At 35.5% G+C, this 23,477-nt stretch overlaps 2 protein-coding genes across 9 annotated transcripts; one reads left to right on the top strand and one right to left on the bottom strand.

The window, feature by feature from the left end:
- The first annotated feature begins 5,573 nt into the window (after positions 1-5,573).
- LOC108996954 (CBL-interacting serine/threonine-protein kinase 10) lies at positions 5,574-8,368 on the top strand. The gene is made up of 2 exons (XM_018973016.2): positions 5,574-5,751; positions 6,420-8,368. Exon 2 carries the CDS (start codon positions 6,788-6,790, stop codon positions 8,162-8,164), a length of 1,377 nt encoding a protein of 458 aa, XP_018828561.1. The 5' UTR covers positions 5,574-5,751; positions 6,420-6,787; the 3' UTR covers positions 8,165-8,368.
- A 7,533-nt stretch (positions 8,369-15,901) lies between these two features.
- On the bottom strand, positions 15,902-22,017 carry LOC108996925. 8 transcript variants are annotated; one of them, XM_035684942.1, is made up of 13 exons: positions 21,881-22,015; positions 21,329-21,700; positions 20,198-21,045; positions 19,872-19,984; positions 19,642-19,761; positions 19,382-19,469; positions 18,647-18,738; positions 18,466-18,570; positions 17,630-17,745; positions 16,958-17,045; positions 16,828-16,863; positions 16,605-16,714; positions 15,902-16,365 (listed from the first exon to the last, which is right to left on the bottom strand). In XM_035684942.1, the coding sequence occupies exons 3-12, from the start codon at positions 21,000-21,002 to the stop codon at positions 16,631-16,633; spliced, it is 1,647 nt and encodes a 548-aa protein (XP_035540835.1). In that variant the 5' UTR covers positions 21,003-21,045; positions 21,329-21,700; positions 21,881-22,015; the 3' UTR covers positions 15,902-16,365; positions 16,605-16,630. The 8 variants fall into 8 exon arrangements, 7 of the variants coding, with proteins under 7 accessions (XP_035540835.1, XP_035540834.1, XP_035540836.1 ...); XM_035684941.1 differs by having other exon boundaries at positions 21,886-22,015; XM_035684943.1 differs by lacking the exon at positions 21,329-21,700 and having other exon boundaries at positions 15,902-16,283; positions 21,886-22,016.
- Between the last annotated feature and the right edge of the window lie 1,460 nt (positions 22,018-23,477).

Here is a 23,477-nt window from a genome sequence, read left to right as displayed (position 1 = left end):
TTTGTCTTTTTTAACTAAAAATGAAAAGCGTAATACTAAATGCATTCATGTATTGTATAAGTATCGTGCACTTCTTTAGAAAAAGAGTTAAATCTATTATCAGTTGATAAATAAGAAGCTAATTAGCAAAGAAAAAGGAAAAACAAAAAACAAAACAAAAGCATAGAAAGAAAGAGAAGCAATTGAGAATTAAGACGCACCTTCCTGGCAGTATTATTTTTAAGATCATCATCCTATATTACGTATATAAGATCAGAAATTCATAACATATAGTAGCTCGATCGATTATAACATGCATATATTTCGATGATCAGATTAAGAATCAGTACAGGGACAAGCTAAGATCCGTACGTTGTACAATCTGCATGAGTTGCTTGTTGGAAAGAAATAAGCAAGAGCGCTTCAATAACAGATGCTGCATAAACCCCATTTTATTTATTCATATTCTCCAAGCAATACCTTGATAATGGATGAATAGCAACCTCTGGACCTATCATTCACTGATCCACGATTAAAGCACAGAGTTGAAATGGGCACCCGATGATCATATTCGTGCTGATTTTTCTTGTCCATCCTCAAATCAAATGACAGTCTTGGGCTGCTCGACATTCGATCACCCCGTCGATGAGAGTTCAGTGCTGGAGAAGATGGCACTGAGTAGGAGGATTGCCATAATGGCGAAGATGTAAATGATGAAGAAGACGATGATGATGAAGAAGCCGGCAACAATGGAAGATCTCGTGGTTTCCTTGAAGGGAAGATGCTACGCAAAAGATTACTAGGCCTCGAGTTCTTTTTAATGGGTCTTTCCGTGGCAGTACTGGAATAGTACGAAGGAGGAGGTGTGAGGTCAGGAGGGAGATCAGTAACAGTACTAGCTTGGCGGAACTGGAGCTTTGGAGTTCCTGGTTGAGATTCCCATGTGAAGGGAACAGAAGCAGATGCCCCTCCTTGATAATATTCGAAAGATTTTTGTCTGGAGAACTCCCTGGAATGGTTCTTGGAGAAGAACCTACAATCTTTCTGCCTGGTTTGGAGGGATTTTGGAGGAAAATCCGAGCTAGTTGTAGGCATTTCTGCGCTGAGTTCAGCTTGAGGCTGAGAGACCCTAAATATAATGAAGACTTTTTAGCTGATTCTTAGTTGAGATCGTATCTAGGTAGCTCTGCATGATGTAGATCGATGATCTCTATTATTAACATGCTCGTATGACTTGGTTTTTTCATGTAAATTAATGTCAATCATCGAAGATTATAACAACTCGATCCTAAGATTAGTAAGTTTTATTTCTTTTATAACTATAAATATTATTATTATTATTATCAGATTTTACATTCCACTAGAGTTTTGGTTTGAATTTAAATCTTAGTTTTTCCTATTTCTACCGAATCTCATCTCTTGATTTTTAGCCTCTGAAATATATACAATAAATCTCCAAACTCGTACATCTCTTAGTGTTAATTGTTAGCATTCTAATGGAATACCAACTCTCACGTCAAAGTCTTTATAAATCCCCTCTTCCTCCTCACAATTTTCTCATCAACAAACCCATGATCCCCCACGGCCACAACCTCCAACGAAAATCAAAATTTTCCCCCACACCTCAAACCAGAGTTACATAGAAACGAAACAAATAAAACACTTCCCTTCAAACTGCAAACTGTGAGCCTTGTTCTCCAGCAGCCACCGTAGCCTCCCTCCCAGCAACCAGTACCACCACATAAAGCGTCGCCTCAGCCCTTTCCTCCCTCTCGTGCCCTCCTGCCGTTATCACCACCCTTCTCTCTCTCTCTCTCCCTATTGTTTCGGCATAACAGGATCTCGTTTTCTCTGTCTCGACATCCCACCTCCTTGCCCAGAGAAACGGTCGTGTCGCCACCCACCTCCAGCCACCTAGAGCCGCCATGCATCTCTTCTCTCTGTCATTAAGTTTTTCTCCATCCGCCACACTCTCTCTCTCTCTCTCTCTCTCTCTCTCTCTCTCTCTCTCTCTCTCTCTCTCTTGTTTTCGGTCTAACAATTTCTCTCTCTAAACTCTCTCTCCCTCACTCGGCGTCGCACCACTCTACCAGAAAACTCAATCACGCCGTCGACCACTTCCGGCCGCCTAGAATAGCCAAATCGCGCCGCTACCCTCAGTGAGCCCTCTGTTTTTGCTCTCGCACGGCTTTTCTTCTTGACTTGTCCGTGTGTTTTGGCTTAGTTTTTAAGGAAATCTTGATTCACAACGGGCCAGTGGGCCTAAGTCTACGGTGCTTATTTCAAGTGGACTTATGTTTTTATGGGCCAAGTTGTAACTCTTACATATTCTAATGATCTTTAAATAAACTTGTATTTTAAATTGGGTTTGATCTTATTGATTTCAACAACAGTTTTAGTAATTTTATTGGGTTTAATATTTTAAATGTCAATTTTTAATTAAATAACTATATTAGTCAAAGGCTATTTTTATAAGGAAGTGTTTAAAAAATCTTAAATATATTTTAAAGTATATTATTGAGCCTAATATTTTGTTAATATTCATTTGTCTATTTAATAGAATTTTAATAAAATTATTATATTAAGAATATTTAAACAATATTAGTATTTATTAAGTATTATTCAAGTCAGTTCATTAACAGTCATTATTTATGAACCACTCATGTCGTATGCAAACATATTATTCAGCATAGCATACGATCATGTTATTCCGCATAATGTTCAAATTCAGAAATCATAATTATGTATGTATTATGTCATACATATCATGTGTATAAGACATATAACCTATCTTAAGTTCAAGTACAACATAAGATCATATCAGTTAATCATATGGCCATTCAGATGCATGGTACCAATGCAGTTCAGTTTCAGGGTCGATGTGCAAGCCACAAATTCAAGTGTGGTCCACTATAGTATACCAGAATACTATCAGTGGCTCCCCTTGCTACAGCGGGACATGGGGCCAGTGCACAACCTCGCACACAAGGTTAAGTATGTTGGCCAATTAGATCAGTTAGTTAAGTTAGTTAAGTCAGATCAGTCAGTTAATTCAAATAAATTAGTCATGCATAGCACAAGCATAAGTATGAACAGTCATGAATTTTAAGCTCTCAGCATGAAAACTTTTATGAAAACCTTATGTTTATTATGTTTACGTTATGATGGATTTCTTGCTGAGTCTTCGACTCATTTTAGTTTGTTTTCATGTTTTTAACCACACATGTGAGGATGATGAATACGAGCAGACAGACTAGGATTAGAAGGAGTAGTTGATTTAATTTCAGACTTTTTAGAATAAAATTTACTTTTATGACATAAATTTATTCAGTTTATTTATTTAATATTTTTGGAAGATCATTTTATGAGACATTTTCTATAAAATAAATTTTCATTTTCATTTATGAAATACGAGATCTCTTGTCGAATTTATTTTATAAAAAATACGTGACACTCCTAACGTACAGGAAATGGCTGTTACAAAGTGACTGTTACAAAGATATAGGGATATTCATGTCTAGCTAGCCATTCTATGGCCTGTGACTCACTTATGAGTACTTTTAAATTAATGGTTTTAATTACTTTGAATTTTTTTTTATTAACGTGGGTGCATGTCCTTCCAGAATTGGAACATCTTGTTGAAGATCGAATGTAATTGCTTGGTTGGTATTTGGTCATATATATAGAACCATATATATATAAATATATATATATATCTTTTTAGAATTTGTTATTAAAGTTATAGGCCATATATAGTTGGTATGTTAAGTAGAAAATATAATTTAAAATAAACAAGGATGGAGACACCTCCGGTCCATCAATGGTGGCTTGAGCTGGCCGGTCTAGTATATTTTCTTAAAAAACAAAACAGAAACTTCAAACTAGGCCACCAAGTGGTTATTCACAAACCAATAAAATATCATTTTAAAAAAAATAAAGTCACGGATGTGAGCCACCTGGGCCGGTCAGGTTTAGGTGGCCGACGTAACGGTGGAGGTGGCTAAGGGCCATTGGTGTTGGTTCCACCAAATGAACTATACTCCGAGCCCGAGGTGGCCTCTAATCTGAAGGTCTAGGTTGCTCAGATTTGAATGGCCCACTAAGGGCTATTTGCTTTTCTTTCTTTCTTTTTAATTTTTTAAATATATATTGTTCTGATTTTTCTCATTTTTTAGCCTTTTTTTTTTCTTTTTCAAAAAACAAACAAGATCAAAATGAATTGGTACTATTGTTATTCTTAGATTAGACTTAAAATTTCTCATGCTCTCGTTCATTCATCTAATTTTCTATTTTGAGTAGAAGTATAGAAAAATTATAGATAGTCAACATCAGAGAATTACGATGAGATGACATTATTTATCAATCTTTATACTTTAAAAAATAAAAATAAAAAATCATCCAAAAATCATAAAAGTACCATATTTTACATAATAAAATAAAAATAAAATGATAATATGGTATATAATATTGCTCTTAAAAATAATATATATATATATATATAATAGATTAAATTTCTACCATAAAATAATGAAATAATTGACAAAACATAGATTGCCCCTTTATTTTTATCTAAATTTTTAGGATTGTGATAATTTTCCTCCCTTCACAGCAAACTGCTCTTGTGCCTAACAATAATCAGTTGAAACGTTATTGCACATGCAAATTATTGGTTATTTCGTTAGAGTTATGCTAGAACCACCGAAAAAGTGGTCCGAATTAGGTTACCGAACATTACATTTCACTTTTTTTATTATTTTTTTTTCATGTATTTTTGTAATCATCATAAACATTTTTTAAAAAAATTCACAATATCATTAAAAAATATTTTTTTAATTACTAAGTAAAAAATAAAAAAAATCATTCGAGACACTTTTCGAGACCCAAAGCATTTCTCATTTGGTTGTTCCTTTATTGTATAGATGACCTATATAAAATTAAACCTCGCACATTAATTTTTGGTTATGCGTGATAATTGTGTTATTAAAAAGATTAATTAGAGACTAATGAAATGACTGTCAGTCTAGTTATTAATATTAATAACTGAAAATTATGATAATTAAAATTTAAAATTTAAATTAAAAAAAAAGTTAATAAAATAGATTTTATACATAAAATTATAAATAAATTTGTATGCACATATAATACTACTCTTAGATGTGATTTTATTTTTTTGTATAGAAGTAAAAATTCTGATTTTATATTTAAGTCTTTTAGGACAGGTTTGGAGAGTGAGATGAAAATTTTATGTTTTATTTTAGTGTTTAAAATATTATGTTAGTATTATTATTGTATTATGATTTGAAAAAATTAAATTGAGATTTGAAAAAAGTTGAATTGAGATTTGAAAAAGTTGAATTATTTATTATATTTTATATGAAAATTTAAAAAATATATAAAGATGAGATGAAAATTTTGTATCTCATCCCACTCTCCAAATCTAACCTTAAATAGTCGATAAAATCATAAACCAACCACTATGAACTCAAAAATAGAAAAGAAAAACCAACCACTAGCTGACAGCTGTGAGCTTCACCGTGACGCAAGCACTTGAGATCAAGTAATAATAATATATAAGAATATTAAAAACAAGAATTAAAGAAGCTTGTGGATCTCAGAATGGGCGCGCCTGCCTCGGAGTATCTTCAATTGCCCTAAAGTAGCATGTAATGAAAAACCTCTCAAAATTTAAGACATTTCAAAATCCTCTCTTTATCGTGTTTTTCTGGTGGTTTTCTCGGATCTCAGGGAGCGCTTCTCTTCTCAAACTAAAAGGTAATTCACTTCCCTCCTTTTTAGTTTGGATTTTCGTCTTGTATCAAAATTTAATGGGTTTTTTTTTTTTTTTTTTTTTTTCAATTTTTCAAATTTTTAAATTTTTTTTTTTCAAGGAGGTTCTGTTTAAATGATCGATTTTCATTCAAATATATGTTGTTCCTGCTTAGTCCGACGGATTTTGTTTGTTGAAATATCTTTTTTATTTATATTGGTCGCAACCTGTGTTTAGAAATCGTCGTCGTCGTCGCTGTTGTTTTGTGGAATTTGTGGTTAAGAGTTATAGCCGACTACATCGCAATGTTTTCTTATCCGGATTTGTAGTTTTTTGTTTAAGGATAATGGGATTCTTCATCTTCTTCCATAGGTATCAATCTCTCCAAAATCTTCTCTGCTAATAAGTATGAACTTTGAAGCAGCTTTCTCAGAATTTTTGTGGTATCTTGTTCTTTCATTATTAAGTTATATGGTAAATTTTTAGACTAGGTTTATTTGTTAGTTTGGGTTTAGAGTATTTGGGGTTCAGTGTTTTAGTGATGTCTATGTCTGTTATCTTCTTTGAAGAGTGTCTGAAGGTTGTTGTTCTTGTTCCTGTTTCTGCATTTTTTTTCTCTCTTGGTCGTGAGTTTTGAAGTTGACTGACGTTGATTTTGTGCTGAATTTTTCAGTTTTCTACTGAAGGTCCTGCATGTACGCTTTCAGCATCCTCTAGATGATCTTGTGTGTAAAGGGAGAACCCGGGGAATGCTGAAAGATGTGCCTGACGATTTTGAATTCTGTCTCTGAAGTCAAAGAGATTGTCAAATTACTAGAGAAATCCTTCTTTGTTCTTGGTGAGACAGGATGTGGAATTAAAAGTTCATATGCTCGGTGTTCCCAAAAGCAAGATGGGCCTACTCGCCATGGTAGAATGCCTGTTGTTGATCTTTGTGAAGATGGTTGAGCACTACTAATATACTTCCTGCCCTGTACTTTAGATTACTTGTGTTGGCAGGAGTAAATATTGTGGTTTTGTTTTGCATTAGTAAAGTTTTCGATGGAAAATAACTCGAAGGTGTTGATGCAAAGATATGAATTAGGGAGACTACTGGGCCAAGGCACTTTTGCGAAGGTTTATTATGCGAGGAGTATAAGAAATAATCAGAGCGTGGCCATTAAGGTAATAGACAAAGAAAAGGTGTTGAAGGTTGGGCTCATTGAGCAGATCAAGCGAGAAGTATCTGTTATGAGACTGGTTAGACACCCCTATATCATACAGCTCTATGAGGTCATGGCCACCAAGACCAAGATTTACTTTGTCATGGAATATGCCAAAGGGGGTGAACTGTTTGACAAGGTGGCTAAAGGAAGGCTAAAGGAGGATGTTGCACGAAAATATTTTAGGCAGCTAATTGATGCCGTTGATTTCTGTCACAGTCGGGGTGTTTATCATCGGGATATAAAGCCGGAGAATCTATTACTGGATGAAAACGAGGATCTAAAAGTCTCTGATTTTGGGTTAAGTGCCCTTGCTGAATCCAAGCGCCAAGATGGACTACTCCATACCACCTGTGGCACTCCTGCTTATGTCGCTCCTGAGGTCATTAACAGGAAAGGCTACGATGGGGCCAAAGCTGATATTTGGTCTTGTGGAGTGGTTCTCTATGTCCTTTTGGCTGGTTATCTCCCGTTTCATGATTCAAATTTGATGGAGATGTATCGGAAGATTGGAAAATCAGAATATAGGTGCCCTAATTGGTTCCCACCAGAAGTGCGCAGGCTGCTGTTGAAGATGTTGGATCCAAACCCCAGTACTAGGGCTTCCATAGAAAAGATCAAGGAAAGTTCATGGGTCAGAAAAGGACTGAACTCTAAACATATTAAATCTGTAACTCCTTCAGATCTGAATGCTTCTGGTCCCTGTGAGAATAGCAGTATGACTGCTGACTCAAAGCAAGAGTTAGCTAGACCTTCAAGCTTGAATGCTTTTGATATCATTTCCCTATCAGCTGGGTTTGATCTTTCTGGCTTATTTGAAGTAGATTGTCAAAGGAGAGAAGAAAGGTTTACTTCCAGAAAACCTGCCTCAGTCATCATATCTAAGCTGGAAGAAATTGCCAAGCATCTGAGGATGAAAGTGATGAAGAAGGAGGCAGGTTTGTTAAAGTTGGAGGGAATGAAGGAAGGTAGGAAGGGGATATTGTCCATTGATGCAGAGATCTTTGAGGTCACTCCATCTTTTCATTTGGTGGAGGTTAAGAAAGCAAATGGAGATACCATAGAATATCAGCAAATGGTGAAAGAGAATATAAAGCCTGCTCTAAGAGATATTGTTTGGGTATGGCAAGGTGAGCAACAGCAGCAACTGCCAGAGCTGCAGCAGCCACAGCAGCAGCAGCAACAGCAGGAGCAGCATCAGCAACAAGAACAATGAAAACACATTGCCAGATTTCCCATGGCATCTTATGCTTGATTTTTGTATTTATTGATAATCTGCCTTTTTTTGCTGTTGTATGTGTCCTTGTAAGTGTCGTTCTCCCTAACTCTTTATATTTGCTGTGTTTGTTGTATATGCTTGATCACTTTTTTTTCCCCCACACACAAAAACATCAAATACAATTTTCTGGTATTGTTTTACATGTTCTTCTCTGATTGTTTTACTCACAATCATGTTTTATTGATTTGTTCCAGTTCGGTTTTCTATGGTTTTAAACCTGGTGATATCAAGATACCTTGAAAGGATCACGACCATATTCGAAGGTCTTGATATGAGCCAACGTATACCTTTATTGGATTTTCTTATTAATTAAGGCCTCTTCGAAATTTAGATAGATGAATAGCGGGTTTATTAGAGGTGTCATTGATCGTATATCACCATATACTCATCCTGGTTTAGGCACAAACAGGTTGTAGCGAGTGTGATATTGTTCACAATGATGCAAGTAGAACAACATCGCAAGTTATGATCTGATTTTGAACATTATCCTTACAAGCTACCCGTACTTATTTAACTGCTATTTTTGTATTAGTTATTGGCCCTATCTTGACAGCAAGTAATGATACAACTACAACTTTTTTTAGCCTATTTTGAATCAACCAATGCAATCATTGAACTTCATTAAAAATGAATTTCAATTTTGCAAAGTTATCCTCCATTTCCTATAGGGTCGTAAAATGGTTGCAAGTTGATCATTTTCCTTTGACAGGCTGAATCTTTGATCTCTTAGCTCACTGCTCTCAACCAGATTCTTAGTTCTTTCATCCCCATTTTTGTCCATTCCCTAGATTCGAGGGATGCTTCTAGCAGCTTGTGATGAACAGTGAACACAAATCTCCTTGATGTGTCCCGCTCATTTTTTTTGTACTCAAGTCCTAGTGATGGATGCAGTCCAAACTTAACTTTTTGTGCATGGTTTTAAATATTTGTGGTCTTGCTTTATTGATAGTGGTGAATCCATAACGGACACAAGGGCAAATACGAAATACCTACCTGGCTTTTCAAAGAATTTTCTCCAAAGGTGGGCGAAGTTTCATTAACAGGGGGACCCTCATTTATTCTTATGGTCGAGAAATAAAGCAAGGCAATAGTGCGATGTAATCATGTGATATATGAGACTGACCCCATGTTTTCAATTAAGCAACTCCTCCAAATGGTTCCATCTGGACAACCCAGTATCCATCATATCCCTATTTGACAGTGTCGGTTTGTTTGCTTTTAGAGGGAAAGGAAGGGTGTTTTGGTTTGATTTGTCATCTTTTTTACGTGGCATGTTATTTTCAACCACTTGTATCGAAAGAGATCATGTGGAGTTGTGCGATTACTAGAAACATCATAGGTTGCTTCTATACCCAGATCTTTCAAGCTACTATTTTTCTTTTTTCTTTGTAATAATTTTTGGAATTAGAGGCCAAAAACAAAAAAAAATTCTGCAAGTCCAATGGCGAGGGACGACTGTGTTTATATTTTGGTCAAACCGTAGTATGAAACTTATGTTGTCCACTCGATGATGAACACACTGTTTTCATTGAGATGTCCAACTTTTTCGTAATACCTGGACAGAAGTGGAAGGTTTTTAATTTGAATCTTGAGGGGTTAGAAATTAGAAATTGAGAAGATAAAATGAAATAAAATAAATTAAAATTAAAGTTAAAAAGTTAAATAAATATTATTATAATATATTTTTTTAATATTAATTTTATTTTAATATTTAAAAAAATTAAATTATTTATTTTATTTTATATAAAAATTTGAGAAAGTTATAATGATTATATGAGATGAGTTGAGAAGTTTATTGAAAACAAATGAGACTTTCTTTCTAATAGAGGAAAAACCGAAAAAGGCACAAAAAATTTCAAAAAAAAAGAAATAAATTTATTTTTAATTCATTATTAATGTCCATTTAGACTGCATATAAATATTGAACTGAATTGAGTTAATTTGAGTTGTTCTTTTCTAACAAAATTCATGACTCGAGACATTTCGATATCGTGGAATGAAAAAACTGTGCTATTGCTCTACATCTGATCTGATCAGATATGGCTGTCTCCTATTGACAATTGTTACAACAGTTCAATAAAGGAAAAACAACAGCTCATATTTTCTCATTATTTACTTTCTTTTCAACAAAAAGGTTGTCACCAACTCATTTTCCGTTGAATCCTCTTAAAGTGAACTTTTTTCACAAATCGTCACTGTTTTTTTTTTTTTTTTTTGGAGCAATGAAATCGTGAACAGTGAATTCCAGAGTTTTTCCATTATGTAACTATGATTTCACCTTTAGACTTTCTTAATTAATTCACCCGTAAATTCCTTCCTTCCAATTCACCCCATGAAGAGAGGGTTCTAATGTTTTACTGCTTTCGATAAGCAGGATTAGAGGCCCCCAAAATGCTTTAACCCAGCAGTCATCATCACTCGACGTGTTCCTAAGAATCTGTGACATGTACCTGACAACCCTTTTTTTTTTTTTTTTGATAAACGGAGCTAATTCAGTTTTCAAAACGGACATTACAAAATTGATTTGAAACAAACAGTACAAAAAAATAACTATTCGACATTATATCTTCAATGGTGTTTGCCGACATTGATCTAAGATGCTATGCATTGGTGGCAACTAAAGTTGTGAATACATTGAAATAATTTATAGGAAGTCAAGCATTGTTCTTAGTTTTTTAAACTCAAAGAGGGTTCGAAAATGCTTTATCTGATGCGATTGAATGAGTCTAGGACATGACAAGACACATAAAGAATGTAACTATGATGATCTTCTCAAAGAGAGATTTGGTATAGTACTTCTACCTTTCTTTTATAAATGTGATTAGTGATCACGCAGCCTATTTACTTGTATGAACAAGATTGAGAATACTAAAGAGATGTAAATCTGGGGTCATGCCCACTGTGGGCGAGTGAGAGATGTTGGTAAGTGAGGTGGACACCACTTGTTAGTGGTCTGTCCATTTCACATAAGTGGCCTTCCCACATGTAGAATTTCTCTATAAAAAATATTCCCATTCCAAACGATACACTTAAATGTAAATTGAGTGCGGCCGAAATCCCTCAATGGAATTGGAAAGGATATAATACTAGTTAGGTTGCAAGTTCACTTCAATGCCACCATCCGAACTCATTCATCTGTTTTCTTGTCAACCAAATCAAGCACTACATGAATGCACACATCAAGAATGCTCAGAGTCATATGCCATACGAGGAAAGTTTCTGCAAAGAAGCGTTACAAAGGAACTTTTCATACTGCTGCTTTTAACCACTCTAATTCTAACCGTCAATAACCATATTTGACACCCACAAGCAATGAGCTTGACAACAATAAAGAAGAACACGCACAATACCAATCCATTCTTCAACTACTGAGTCAAAGGAAGGTGCATATTTCCGTGGAAAATTTCAATGCATATAAGCTTCTATCACGACACAGCACCAAGAAGCTTGGGTTGCTAAGGTACGCTGTGGGTATAGGAACAATTGTCACTAAAGTTCTACATAAGATGCCACAACCCTTCTGAACTTGAATCTATGCAATGAGAATCTTTTTTTGATAAGTAATACAATGAGAATCTTTAAGGAATGGTGCCGTGCCAAAGAGTATAAAAGGAAATTGTTCGCATCACAGTGAGCTGTGAGAGCTGCAATGTTAACGATCAAAGAATTCAAAATATCAAATTGCACATAGCTTGAAGATGGGGCATAGAAGATTTCGTCTTATTGGGGTTGATCATATTCAATCAGATGGGAGATTAGACTTTTTCCTATAAAAAAACAGACGCTCATGTTACCTATATAAAAAAATAAAAAAAAACCCCATGCTCATGCAACCACATAGGCACGGAGAGAGAGAGTAGCAAGGAACAGGAGCCAGTCCAAGGCTTTGGAGATATTCAACCACTTCTGGTGGATTACACAACACAATGAAGGGCCAACATAAACATTCTGGCATACCAAAACACCAGTCAAAGGTCAAAATGGGCTAAGAATGACAGATATACAGGCTCCTAAACCAAATCTAAACACTTCAATTATTCTCTGATATATTCCAAGTCTCGTTGAGGCATAGGATGTGCTGATTCATTGTGTTCCACACAAATCGATATAATTTGAAAGCTAATGCTACAAACAATCCTACAAAGAAGCTTCACGTTTCCAAGTAGCCTTCATGTAGATGAGTTCCCATTCTAAATGCCTTGGACATATTCATTGTTGTTAAAAGCCCAAAGTGTACTTGAGTGCAAAGGCCTTGTGAAGCCTATGCATCAAGGGAAAAACAAGTGCAAGCCTAACTGTAGTAAAGCATGCACAATATACAATTATTTCCAAGAGAAAAACTTTTCATATACAATCAATAAAAATTCAAAAAAGATATTTATTTGGCTCAGACAGTTCAAGCATTGGTCAAATGCAAAAGAATTGTGGGTACAAAATTCCAAATTCTGCATAGGCTATCTAATTTCTTAAAATTTATACATAATAACCTGGAATGAAATTATCAATAGGAAACAAAACAATCATCCACTTGTATTGTATTCTAAAATATAGAATTACGTGCTAGTATCTTGGGCTTTACATTTTCTGTAGTTGACATTAAACATGCTTTTACAAAATATAACCATGCTTTTAAACATGCCATTGTATCGAAGGTAATGGCATGTTTTTACAAAATATAACCAAAAGCACGTGTAACAGAGTGAATATCACTAATCCCCAGGGGGGGAATGACGGACAGGGAGATGTCATTCTTAGTTTTTTTTTTTTTTTTGTATCGAAGGTAATGAAGACATTATTTCTTCCTAGTGCTTTCACAGGAAGCACCCACTTTTTGCGCTTTAAGTTCACTTCATTAGATGCACTTTACTGTAAGATTAAGAAGCACTTTACCTTGGTGGCTTGTGCTTGCACGTAAGCAAGCATGCATCCGCAACATAGGACATATTGTCTCTGCTCAAAATGATACTTTTAGACCCCAGAACAGCAAGCTTACAAAGTTAATTTTGCATATGGGACACAACACCCACTTAACAACTTTGAACTACATAAATTGGAAGCACACGCACCAGAAAACGTTTTATAAGCCCCACCCCTAATAACCGCTTGGTGTCAAAAAACATTATTCAATCTATTTCTCCCTTGTTCCACAATCAAGGCACGACACTCAACTTTGGAACTTGATGCCAAGATCGCAAGAAGATGAAAAAAACCAAGACTACTCTCTCAAGATCCTGCTGCACATTGCATAAAAATTACTCTAGTTGCTAACACCAAAGCAAAAATGTTGTGTCCGTAGTCCTATGCTTTCTCTATCACTTGAGAGAATAAAGAATCAAGATTCAGTTCCATGAAAACCTGAATTAATCAGTTACAGGCTTGATTTCACCCCCACAACACGTACCAATTCTACTCGGCCAGCAATTCAAGTTTCTTAATTTCACACACAATACATTAGAAAAATCAAATTCTTAATAAACAGAACCGAATCACAATCTCTACAAGGGTACAGTTCCGTGTAATTCCAGGTATACGTAAATTTTGATAACAGCTTTACCAACAACAACAAACAAGAATATAGGGGTGTTCAAACGACTCTAAAGATTACAACACCATAGAGGTAAATGATGGTTCAGCCATGTACCTATAAAGGAGTAGTACACAGTAGCAGTTTCATGGACGCAGATCAATCGGAGCTCTTAGAGGACGCAGAGACCAAATGCTTCCACAGGTATCGACCACTAGCCATGTCCACACAGGTCCAGAACGCCGAACGGACCTGCAAATCCCAAATTCAGAACTAAATAAACAAATGTGAAAAGAAATTGAAGCCTTTGGGGGGGAGAGGGAAGGAAAAGAAAGAATTTGAAACAAGAACGAAAAAAAAGCCCTATAAAATGGTGGAGACCTTGGATGACTCGAGTTTGGGATCCTTAACGATGTGGTCTTCGGCGCCGGCGACTTCTTCGTGGAGCGGCTCGTGGGATTTGAGGTTTCGGAGGACGAAGAAGCCGGCGAGAGTGGCGGAGAGGAATATTAAAATAAGCCTCAGCGGACACATTTTCCCAATCCGAGTAGAAGAGGGGGGTGGGAGGGATTGAGAAATGAATGTTTCAGCACAGAGAATTTGCTATGAACGAAGAAAAAGTGAAAAAGCTGGGGATGGGTGCAGTTGAAGTTTTGTCAAAATTCGGTGGGCAACGTGTGAGATTTTTGCCACTTTTCTTTTTTATTTTATTAAATTTCCACAACTTTGATTTTAACAGATAACATCATTCATGTGTTTTCATTCGAATCTATCTGGATATTGTAGAGTTTTTGTCCAAATTTTATAAAATAATATTCAAATAATGTAGCCACAAAAAAAAAAAAAATTCACAGCTTCATATGTATTATTTCACAGCTTCATATGTATTATTTTTATTATAAAATAGATCTAGCATATTATATAAAATTATATCGTTTAATTTTGTGATAATCTCTTTGACTGTAGTATTTACTTTTATTAAAAATTTCATTTAAAATCTTGATGTTTTTACCATAATACTAAAGTTGAGACAAAAAATTCTCAGCATCATATTATGTTATTGTTTTAATACACGTATTAGTTAGATTAGGTTTTTTAACAAATAAAAAATAATAATTAATGAGTAGTGCGTTTGATAAGTTTTATTACTATTAGTTGCCCATAGATTATGGAATAAGCAGACACACAAATTCTGGTTCTGGATGTGTTTGAGTAATAGAGCAGAAGGAAAAGTCCACCACTATTTTGAAGAAGAAAAGGTCCTCCATTTGCTGGAGCCTGAGTTGGATCCCCCTTGGCCACTTTCTCCATTATTTTCAAATTAATATAAAAAACGCGTAATCAATAAATAATTTGTCGTCGGTTACAAGGACACGCAGCCACGTCTGTTCAAATGTATTTGTATTCTTGTGGGTGATCATTTTGGATTGAAATCCAAGTCAAGCCATAACCTAACCTAATTTATATATTGAGATAACAAAATAAGACCTCGTTTGGATAATCAAAGTGTTTTATCTCATCTCATCATTATAACTTTTTTAGATTTTCATACAAAATATAATAAACAATTTAACTTTTTCAAATCTTAAAATAATATTAATATTAAAAAATAATATTTTAACAATATTTTATTTAACTTTCATCTAAAACCATCTCAACTCATTTCACTATCCCAACAAGGCCTTATCATTTTTACTCGAAAAATAATGCTCAAATTTTAACAACTCTTACCTAGAATTAGCTCAAAATACCATACTTCAAATCCAACACATGAAATTCCACCCTTTTTTGGAGATTTTGGGAAGAATTGCTACGTCAAAGAGCATCAATCATACAAAAACAAAAAAATGTAAATTGAAGTAAATTATTGTCTATCAAGAGTTTGGGAGGATGATTCACCGTGTGACCAAAGTTAAACGGTTAGAATTGTGTCATTTCCAACTTCATGAACTTGGCTGATACAAAACTATATATATAGTATCTATGATTTGTCATCCATATTTGGATGCTTTCATTAAGCATCGCTTGAGGATGATATTATTCTAACATTTAGGAAACGTTTCAAATAAAGAAAGACTTGCAATGAACACCTACCTACCTATCTAGGCATCCAAACATGTGGAGAAGAAGAAGCTGAACATAAGCTTAGATCCAGATATTCTTGTATATGAAAACCTTTCGAACTGCTATTGAATCCATTGATAAACATCCAAGTAACCATGGAAAAATAAACAAAACAAAACAAAACACATTTTCGGGCTAGGGACAAGCGAAATGGGAGCAACCTAGCTAGTCCATTTCATTAAAAAAAAAAAATGACAATAAAAAAAGTTTCTCATCGCACTATCAATTTCTTCAAAAAGAATAAAAACTTATTTTCCGAAGCATCACAATCTACAAGAAAACACATATTGTTGTAACACCTGTCAACACCATCCATATCGTCCTGTAGAGTGGAATTGGCAGGCAACTCTTATCAAAAGAAGGTAAAGACACCCGTCTTGTCAGTAAGCTGCCCACAAACAGCAAAATCTGCACATTGATTGTTTTTATGGATTATAGAGGCTTTCAGTTTTGCAAGAAAATATTTGGAGCCAAAAAAGTTCACATCAGCCTGCAAGGAAGCAATATGCACCACTTAAATCATTTATATTAAGCGCTAAACAGTACAACAGAGTACTTGGTCTGAGTCATCCTAAGCTCATTCTGAGTAGTTTGTTTGCATGTATAGGGCTGGAATCGCCAGTCGATTTCACAAGACCCAAATATATAATCTCATTGGACTGACTAAATGTACGTGAAAAATGTTAATAAGCAATGCTGAACTATATAGTATATACGACATTAACTTACCTAAATGAAACAAGTTCTAAGTAGGATTAGAGCTTGGCAAACCGGGCAATCTTAGAAAGCACTGTCCTTAAACTTCGGATACCAGCTCCAGATTTTGAGCTTACCATCATCTGAAGTTCAAACCATTTTCAAAGTACTTAGCAATCTTCGAACAAAGATAAAAATTTATTAAGTGTATAATATTGAGCGATTCAATCAATCAAATGAAGTTGTGCTTTCATACCAAAGGTTGAACTACAGACTTATTTGCCTTGAGACTCTGCATAAAACCAAATCGTATTTAGAGACATGTTAGTCTTACTGGAGGCAGAGGTCCATTTTGATAAAAATGTCACAAAACTTGCAACATTCACCTCTTCAATTTGCATCGCATGGCGTGCCACATCAATAGGGAAAACCATATCCGTCTTGGTTAATACAATCTGGTATTTAGTCTGGGATCTGTAAAGAGAGATATTGAAGAGCATAAAAGTTAAGTACATGCCACTTCTAGCAGGACTATTGTTTCCTATACATATACTTTTTTTCTTTATAGGTAATTTCCTGTACATATGCATACACAGAAAAATGAAGATGCAGAAGACCAATGTGGAAATAGCATACCACCTCAAGTGGTTTTAGGCTGGATCAGATCACTATTCGCCAACCCATAGCAGCAACTTGAGGTGGTTAGCTATATACGTTTCTCCAAACCCAATACTGTAATCTTGGTGACCTTTGTGCACTAGTATGATGATAATGCACATTAACAAATGGGAACCACAGGTATGGGTACTAAAAGACATTTTAAATAGACTCAAAACATATATGTGGAAAACAGACTGCCACAACCCAAGTGGGACCATTAAAAAAAAGGTATTACTTGTGTATGTGCCTTGAATATCCTGATAACAGAACAGGCTGGTTTCTTATTTTAATATGGGTCTCCAATTTACATGCCTCGACCATAGCATATGAGTATATATTCCAAAAATTTAACTCTTAAGGGAAATGAATTGCAAAGTACCAATATTACAAATGCGTACGTGCACCTTTCCATCAAATTGATGAGTTCATGATCCCTTGGCTTCATACCCCATTTTGTATCAACAAGTAGGCATACTCGTTTCAGACCAACTCTCGTGGAAACATACTCCTTTACCTACAGATTAAAAGATTTTGAGCTAGCAGTTCATAGGTATATGTAACAATATGAACCCACTTTTTTATACATCAAAAGAATGCAGGACTTATACAGAAGTAATCCAGACCACTAACCCAATTTGCCACTTCTCACACCGACAACCACCTAAACTTCCGATTTTAAAACTCGCAAAAAATTAATACAATTATCAAGTTGATCGAATTGCATCCATTAATTGTAACACCCCAATGGAAGGCCCAAACCATATGGCCTATACTCCAAAAGGACTAGTCAATGATACAATTGGAGCCCCATTGGAACCTTATAAAGAGCAAGAACTTCTCCTTCCCAAGTAATGTGGGATCCCATACATCACCTACCATTATCCTTATCGTATGGGGTATCACATTAATGGAGCTATAACTACTCTCCATGCTTCCCAAAATTGCTTCAAAATAGCAACTTAAATTCTTTAATAGTTGTCCCAACATTACCAAAATAAACTTTGTCCAGATCTTACCTGGGGTACCCAGCAAAAAGAAATTGGCATGTTTTTTAGTATTTTGATAACCCAAACTGATCATAGGTGAATTACAGATGACTTGCGTGCACAGGACATGGTACCATGTAGCATCAGCATCTTGGGGAATGCCAATGTCATGCTCTCAGTTGTTTATTTCCAGAATAAGCTAGAAAGCAGCTACACAATAAAAGGTGCATTTCTGTTTGCATACTTACAAGCTCCTCCCAAGCGTCCTTAACTTCTTCTTTTGCATAAGCAAAGCCATATCCAGGCAAATCAACCAAGCAGAGCTTTGACCCCAAATTGAAGAAATTAATACTCTGCAGAAGAACCATTGTCATTAATAAACAAGTCCAACAGATACTGAAACTCGCAGTTCTAAGAAAAGTATAGCACCTGAGTAAGGCCAGGCTTGTCGGATGTCCGAACAACACCCCATTGTCTAGTAAGGGCATTAAGTAGCGACGACTTCCCAACATTTGACCTTCCTAGTAAGGGCAATAAAACGTATTTGATGTCTTGCATTGCCTCATTCTCAAAATGTTCAAATCTACGAAAATATAAAAGAGCTAAACCTTCTAAGCATATATATATATATATATATATATATATCTATCAGTAAGCACCAAAGAAAGCAATCTAAAAAAATCATTTCAGAAATTAATATGAGAACCGCATCACAGCCTATGCCTATTCGTATTAATATTAATATAATAGTTTACTTATTAAAAAAAAAAAAAGTTTGAGAACTATGTACAACAGGCCAGAAAGGAAAATCTCTACAAAAGAAATCAACCAATTTGTTTAGGCTAACTAGTAAGTAGACCAAAAAGGGTATCCTTCCTTTTGCCAAAAGGCTGTAATTTCAGGCCATAACAAAAATCTGCCCTCGGTTTAATGAGGGCATAATGTGCTACTACATTTACATTACATCCTGGCCAATGTATGGCTTGAATTGAAACCATTAATTTATGCATTCACCTTGGAATAATGGAAAATTGAACAGATTGCAGATTATGAAATCTTTAACCAAGTTGAAAGGAGAATAGCTACTGAGTGATAGCAATAAAGGAATGCAGCTGTAATTAAAATAACAAGCATAGAAGGAGGGTGAGAATTCGAAATATTTACCAGCAAATGCAATCTCTGGGAGTTCGGGAGGAGGAAATGATGATGAGCTCTTTGCAGCGGCAAAAAATGTCAATTTATTCCTAAATGCCTGCACAAAAATGTTAGCACCATCATAGGTAAAGAAATGTACAGAAAGAGAAGCACACAGTAAATGGAATCCATCTTCTTATTGAACCAATCACAAGACTGATATGGAATGAAGTATACAGCACTATGTGAATATTGAACACACTATTTCACTGCACAATTTATAAACATACAGAATCTTCAATACGCTCTCTTTCAGAGCTGGTAGAAAACGGAATATTATCTAATGGGGCAGAAAGCTCAATGTTATAGCCCGCCCTCCGCAGCTCAATCAAGCGTCGACGGCCCAAAAACTGTGAATGAAATTAAAAGGAATCATAATGCAGGAAATTATAATTAAAGAAACAGAATTACTCAAAACAATATAGCTCTAACATCATGAGTCCCTGCTCATGCAAATTACGTTATCTTCCACATAGGTAAGTATTGAGGGACTTGGTTGTATTGCCCGGAATTGTGCATTCCTCGACATTTCATTTTTCTTCTCCAAATCTTTTTCCTTCTCTTTGGTACTTTCTGCAAAGCAATTAAAAAAATATTTTTCAGAGAAATAAATTCAATTATCCATTTTATTTAACAATAAATAAGAAGAAACTAATTGCAAACCCTGATCACTTTAAAATTGGTAAGTTCAAGGTCATCTTAGAAAACAGTAAATAAATTTTAAAAAATTGAAGTTAGAAACAAAGAGCACTGCATTACAAACAGAATACACTGATAAATGCTTACCATTAATAACAATGCCATCATCTAGCCGTTTATTTGAGGTATCATGCCGATCTATTCGAATTACTCGCTTCTTCTTCTTTGGCTGATCATCTAGTACTTTCGAATCATCATCCAATGCACGCTTTCCGCGAACATTTTTCTTGGCAGATTTTGAAATAGATACATAAGGAGATTTCTCCTGACACTGATCCAGGCGCTTAATTTTATCAGATTTGATTTTGGAAGGTTTCTTCAATGAACTGATCCCACCAACATCCATTTCATCAACACCCTTTGTTTTGGTTCTATTAGAAGCCCAGGCATTGTCCACTGTATCCTTCAGTTTACCTTTAGGACGTTTCTTCATTAAACCAGTAACACCAACATCCATTTCATCAACCTCCTTTGCATTGGTTCTATTAGATGCCCGAGCTCTGTCCGCTGCGTCTTTAAGTTTACGATAAGATTGTTTGGTTTCAGTAGTAGAATTCTCTATTTTACTTGAAACCCATATGGAGCGAGGAGATTTCTTCTTGTTTGTTTGTACCTTACCATCACCTTTCACCTGATTCTGTCCTCTTTTAAAGGAAGTCTTTCTATTGGGTGCCTTTGCATTTCCAGAAGAAGTTACCTCCTCATCTGTGTCATGCTCAGCATAGACTCTTTTTGTTTTCCTATCATAACTCATAGGTTTAAGCTTTCCCTTCCCATCATTACTAAGTGTACTTTCAACCTTTCTATTTCCATCCTTAGAATTCTTAGATCGCCCACTTGCAAGTTTGAGTCTCTTACTGAGCCTATACCTTAAGTTTGACTCTCCAGACATTCTCTATCACAGTCTAATACCCCAATACCACACCCCCAGAGCCCTGGAAACAAAAAACAAAAAGTTAACATATGTCAGAAGGAAGATTTCCTTCCGGTGTGAGCTTTAGAACTCCACCTGAAAAATTGGAAAACAAATGTTAACCTTGTTATTATTCAACTTTTTGGAACCTGAGGAAGCAGAGAACCTCAGCTCAACTAAGCATAAGGCAACCATTTGACCAACCAGACTTTAAATACCAAAATAATATTAACGTTTGTTTATGATTGTTTAATTGCAATGAAAAAAACATTTGCATTTACATCCAAACTAAGTTACTGAATCACCATTTGATTAGGGCCAAGCGCCAACTCCAACAGAGTCAGAATTGAATCAGAGTTGCTTTTTCACTCCAGCTCGGTTTGACTCGAGCTCCAAATCTGGGACTCTGTTCAGGGATGCTCCATTAGCAGGAGAACCTGTTTGAGACTCAGACGGGCAGCGTGCCAAAAGCCGAACGAGGTGGTAGGAACCAGAGGCGAGAAGCTCGGAGCTAGCAGGAGGGACTGTTGCGGGAGGGAAGGGAAATGGAGATTCTGCGGAGAGAAGAGAAGAGCGGGAGAGAAGGCATTCGGTTGACAGGGGGCTGAGTTTGTGACTTTGTCTGTGGCCTTTTAGAACGGAGGCTGGAATGTAGTCGGATTGCGGAGTTTTTACAACTTTCCCAGCAAACAAACAGCCAGAAACATAACGAATAAGAAGTTAAAACAAAATACATGCATACAAATGAAAACGCTTGAGATTGTCTCAAACTCCCAAAGTCATTTTCTGCAACCTAACAAGCAAGTTTCATACAGCTCGAAGAAGAGCAGAAAACCTAAAAATTACAATAAACATACCTTACCCAATAAAAAAAAGGAATCAAATGCTACGTTTGCCGCCCTCCATTTGTGTCCGCAGTGCTTGCCCTACTCTTCTGCAACTCTCAAACTCAAAGAAAACATACAACCATTCATCGCGAGTGGAACTTGGGCCGATATCAGCCGAATGGACAATTGGATCCGGCTTCATCGTGAAAGCATCGGTTAATCAAATACGCTCGGCCCATAAGTTTTCTCACTGTTTTGAAAGCTGCAGGTCGCGGATATCATATCAATGGCCTATAAAGCCTCACCGTCTGCTTTGTTTTGGGCCTTCTTTGTATGGGTCCTGGTCGTAATTGGTCAGGTTATAATCACGTGCCGATTAATTTAATTTAAAAGAAAAATCTTAAAATTTAAATTTAAAAAATCAAATCTTATCATTTAAGTGATACAGATGATATGCTCTATACACCGATTTAGTTGATAACGGAATCACTATAAAAATATATAAATGGAGTGTACTTTGAAAGGTGAAAAGTGTAAATTCGAAAGAAAAAATATAATTACACGATGGTAAAACTTTACGTAAAAGAAAAAATTACGCCATGTTTAACTCAAAGTTGATCTATAATTATTGATGATTTATAAATGAATGAGAAGTCTACTTCACAATTGCTTTCGTGTGGGGTACAAAGTTGTCACGTTGATGCTAATTTTGTCCCCACATACATAATACTTGCCATAATTGAATCATGAAAAAAATAATGCTTGCCATGATTGATCTTTTTATTCACAGATCCAGCCACCCACCGCCCTCCACCCTCTTTTTCTTCCCTGCATCCAACCGATCGAGGCCATATATATAAAAGTCGAAAAAATATATAAAAACCTGCAGATCATGTTAAAAATTTATATGGGAAAGAATGATAAAAACAGACGATCGAGAAAGAAGAAGAACTTTCGCTAGATCAGCTTTTTCTCGAGACAAAATGCCTGTTAGTACTAAAAGGAGAGAAAAACAAAAGATACTGACCATCAAGTGAGATCATTGTACGTCCGGCCAACAGGCAATTAAGAGGATGATTTTCATAGTCATGTGTTAATTAGAGCATTCCGGATTATGTAAAATCTATGCATGTTTTTGTAAAATTTGAAGGAAATAGTTCAGAATAGCCCGTCCTCCATTGCATTCAGTGAAAATAGAAAGCTGGTCTTTCCAGAAAATGTATCGGTCATTTTCATGCATGATCTTTTTCTTCCTTATTAAGTTTTAATTTTGTGTTCGTTTTTTGACTTTTGTCTTTTGTTTGTATTGGCTCTTCTAGCTTTTAGTAAGTAAAATTAACACAACATGTCTTTCTTATACACGAAGGAAACCAATTAAATTAGTAGTCTATGGATCGAGACTCGAGTTGTCCCCACCGTAACAAGTGATTTTATATACCTGATATTGTTAATGACACATGAGTTTTTTCTAACCATTCTGAAAATTAGGGTTTATAACGATCATAGACTGTACTAGTTAACATAATAGAATCCCGAATCTTTAAGTGTGTTTGGTTAGTGATGTGATCTGAAATCATTACAGATTATATCACTATTATTTATTACTATTCATAAATTATTTATTAAT

Source organism: Juglans regia, chromosome 14 (genome assembly GCF_001411555.2).
Source record: "Juglans regia cultivar Chandler chromosome 14, Walnut 2.0, whole genome shotgun sequence".
In the NCBI taxonomy this organism is placed as follows: Eukaryota; Viridiplantae; Streptophyta; class Magnoliopsida; order Fagales; family Juglandaceae; genus Juglans; species Juglans regia.
Note: the sequence above shows the minus strand (reverse complement) of the source record. Positions and strands in the feature narration are given on the sequence as shown.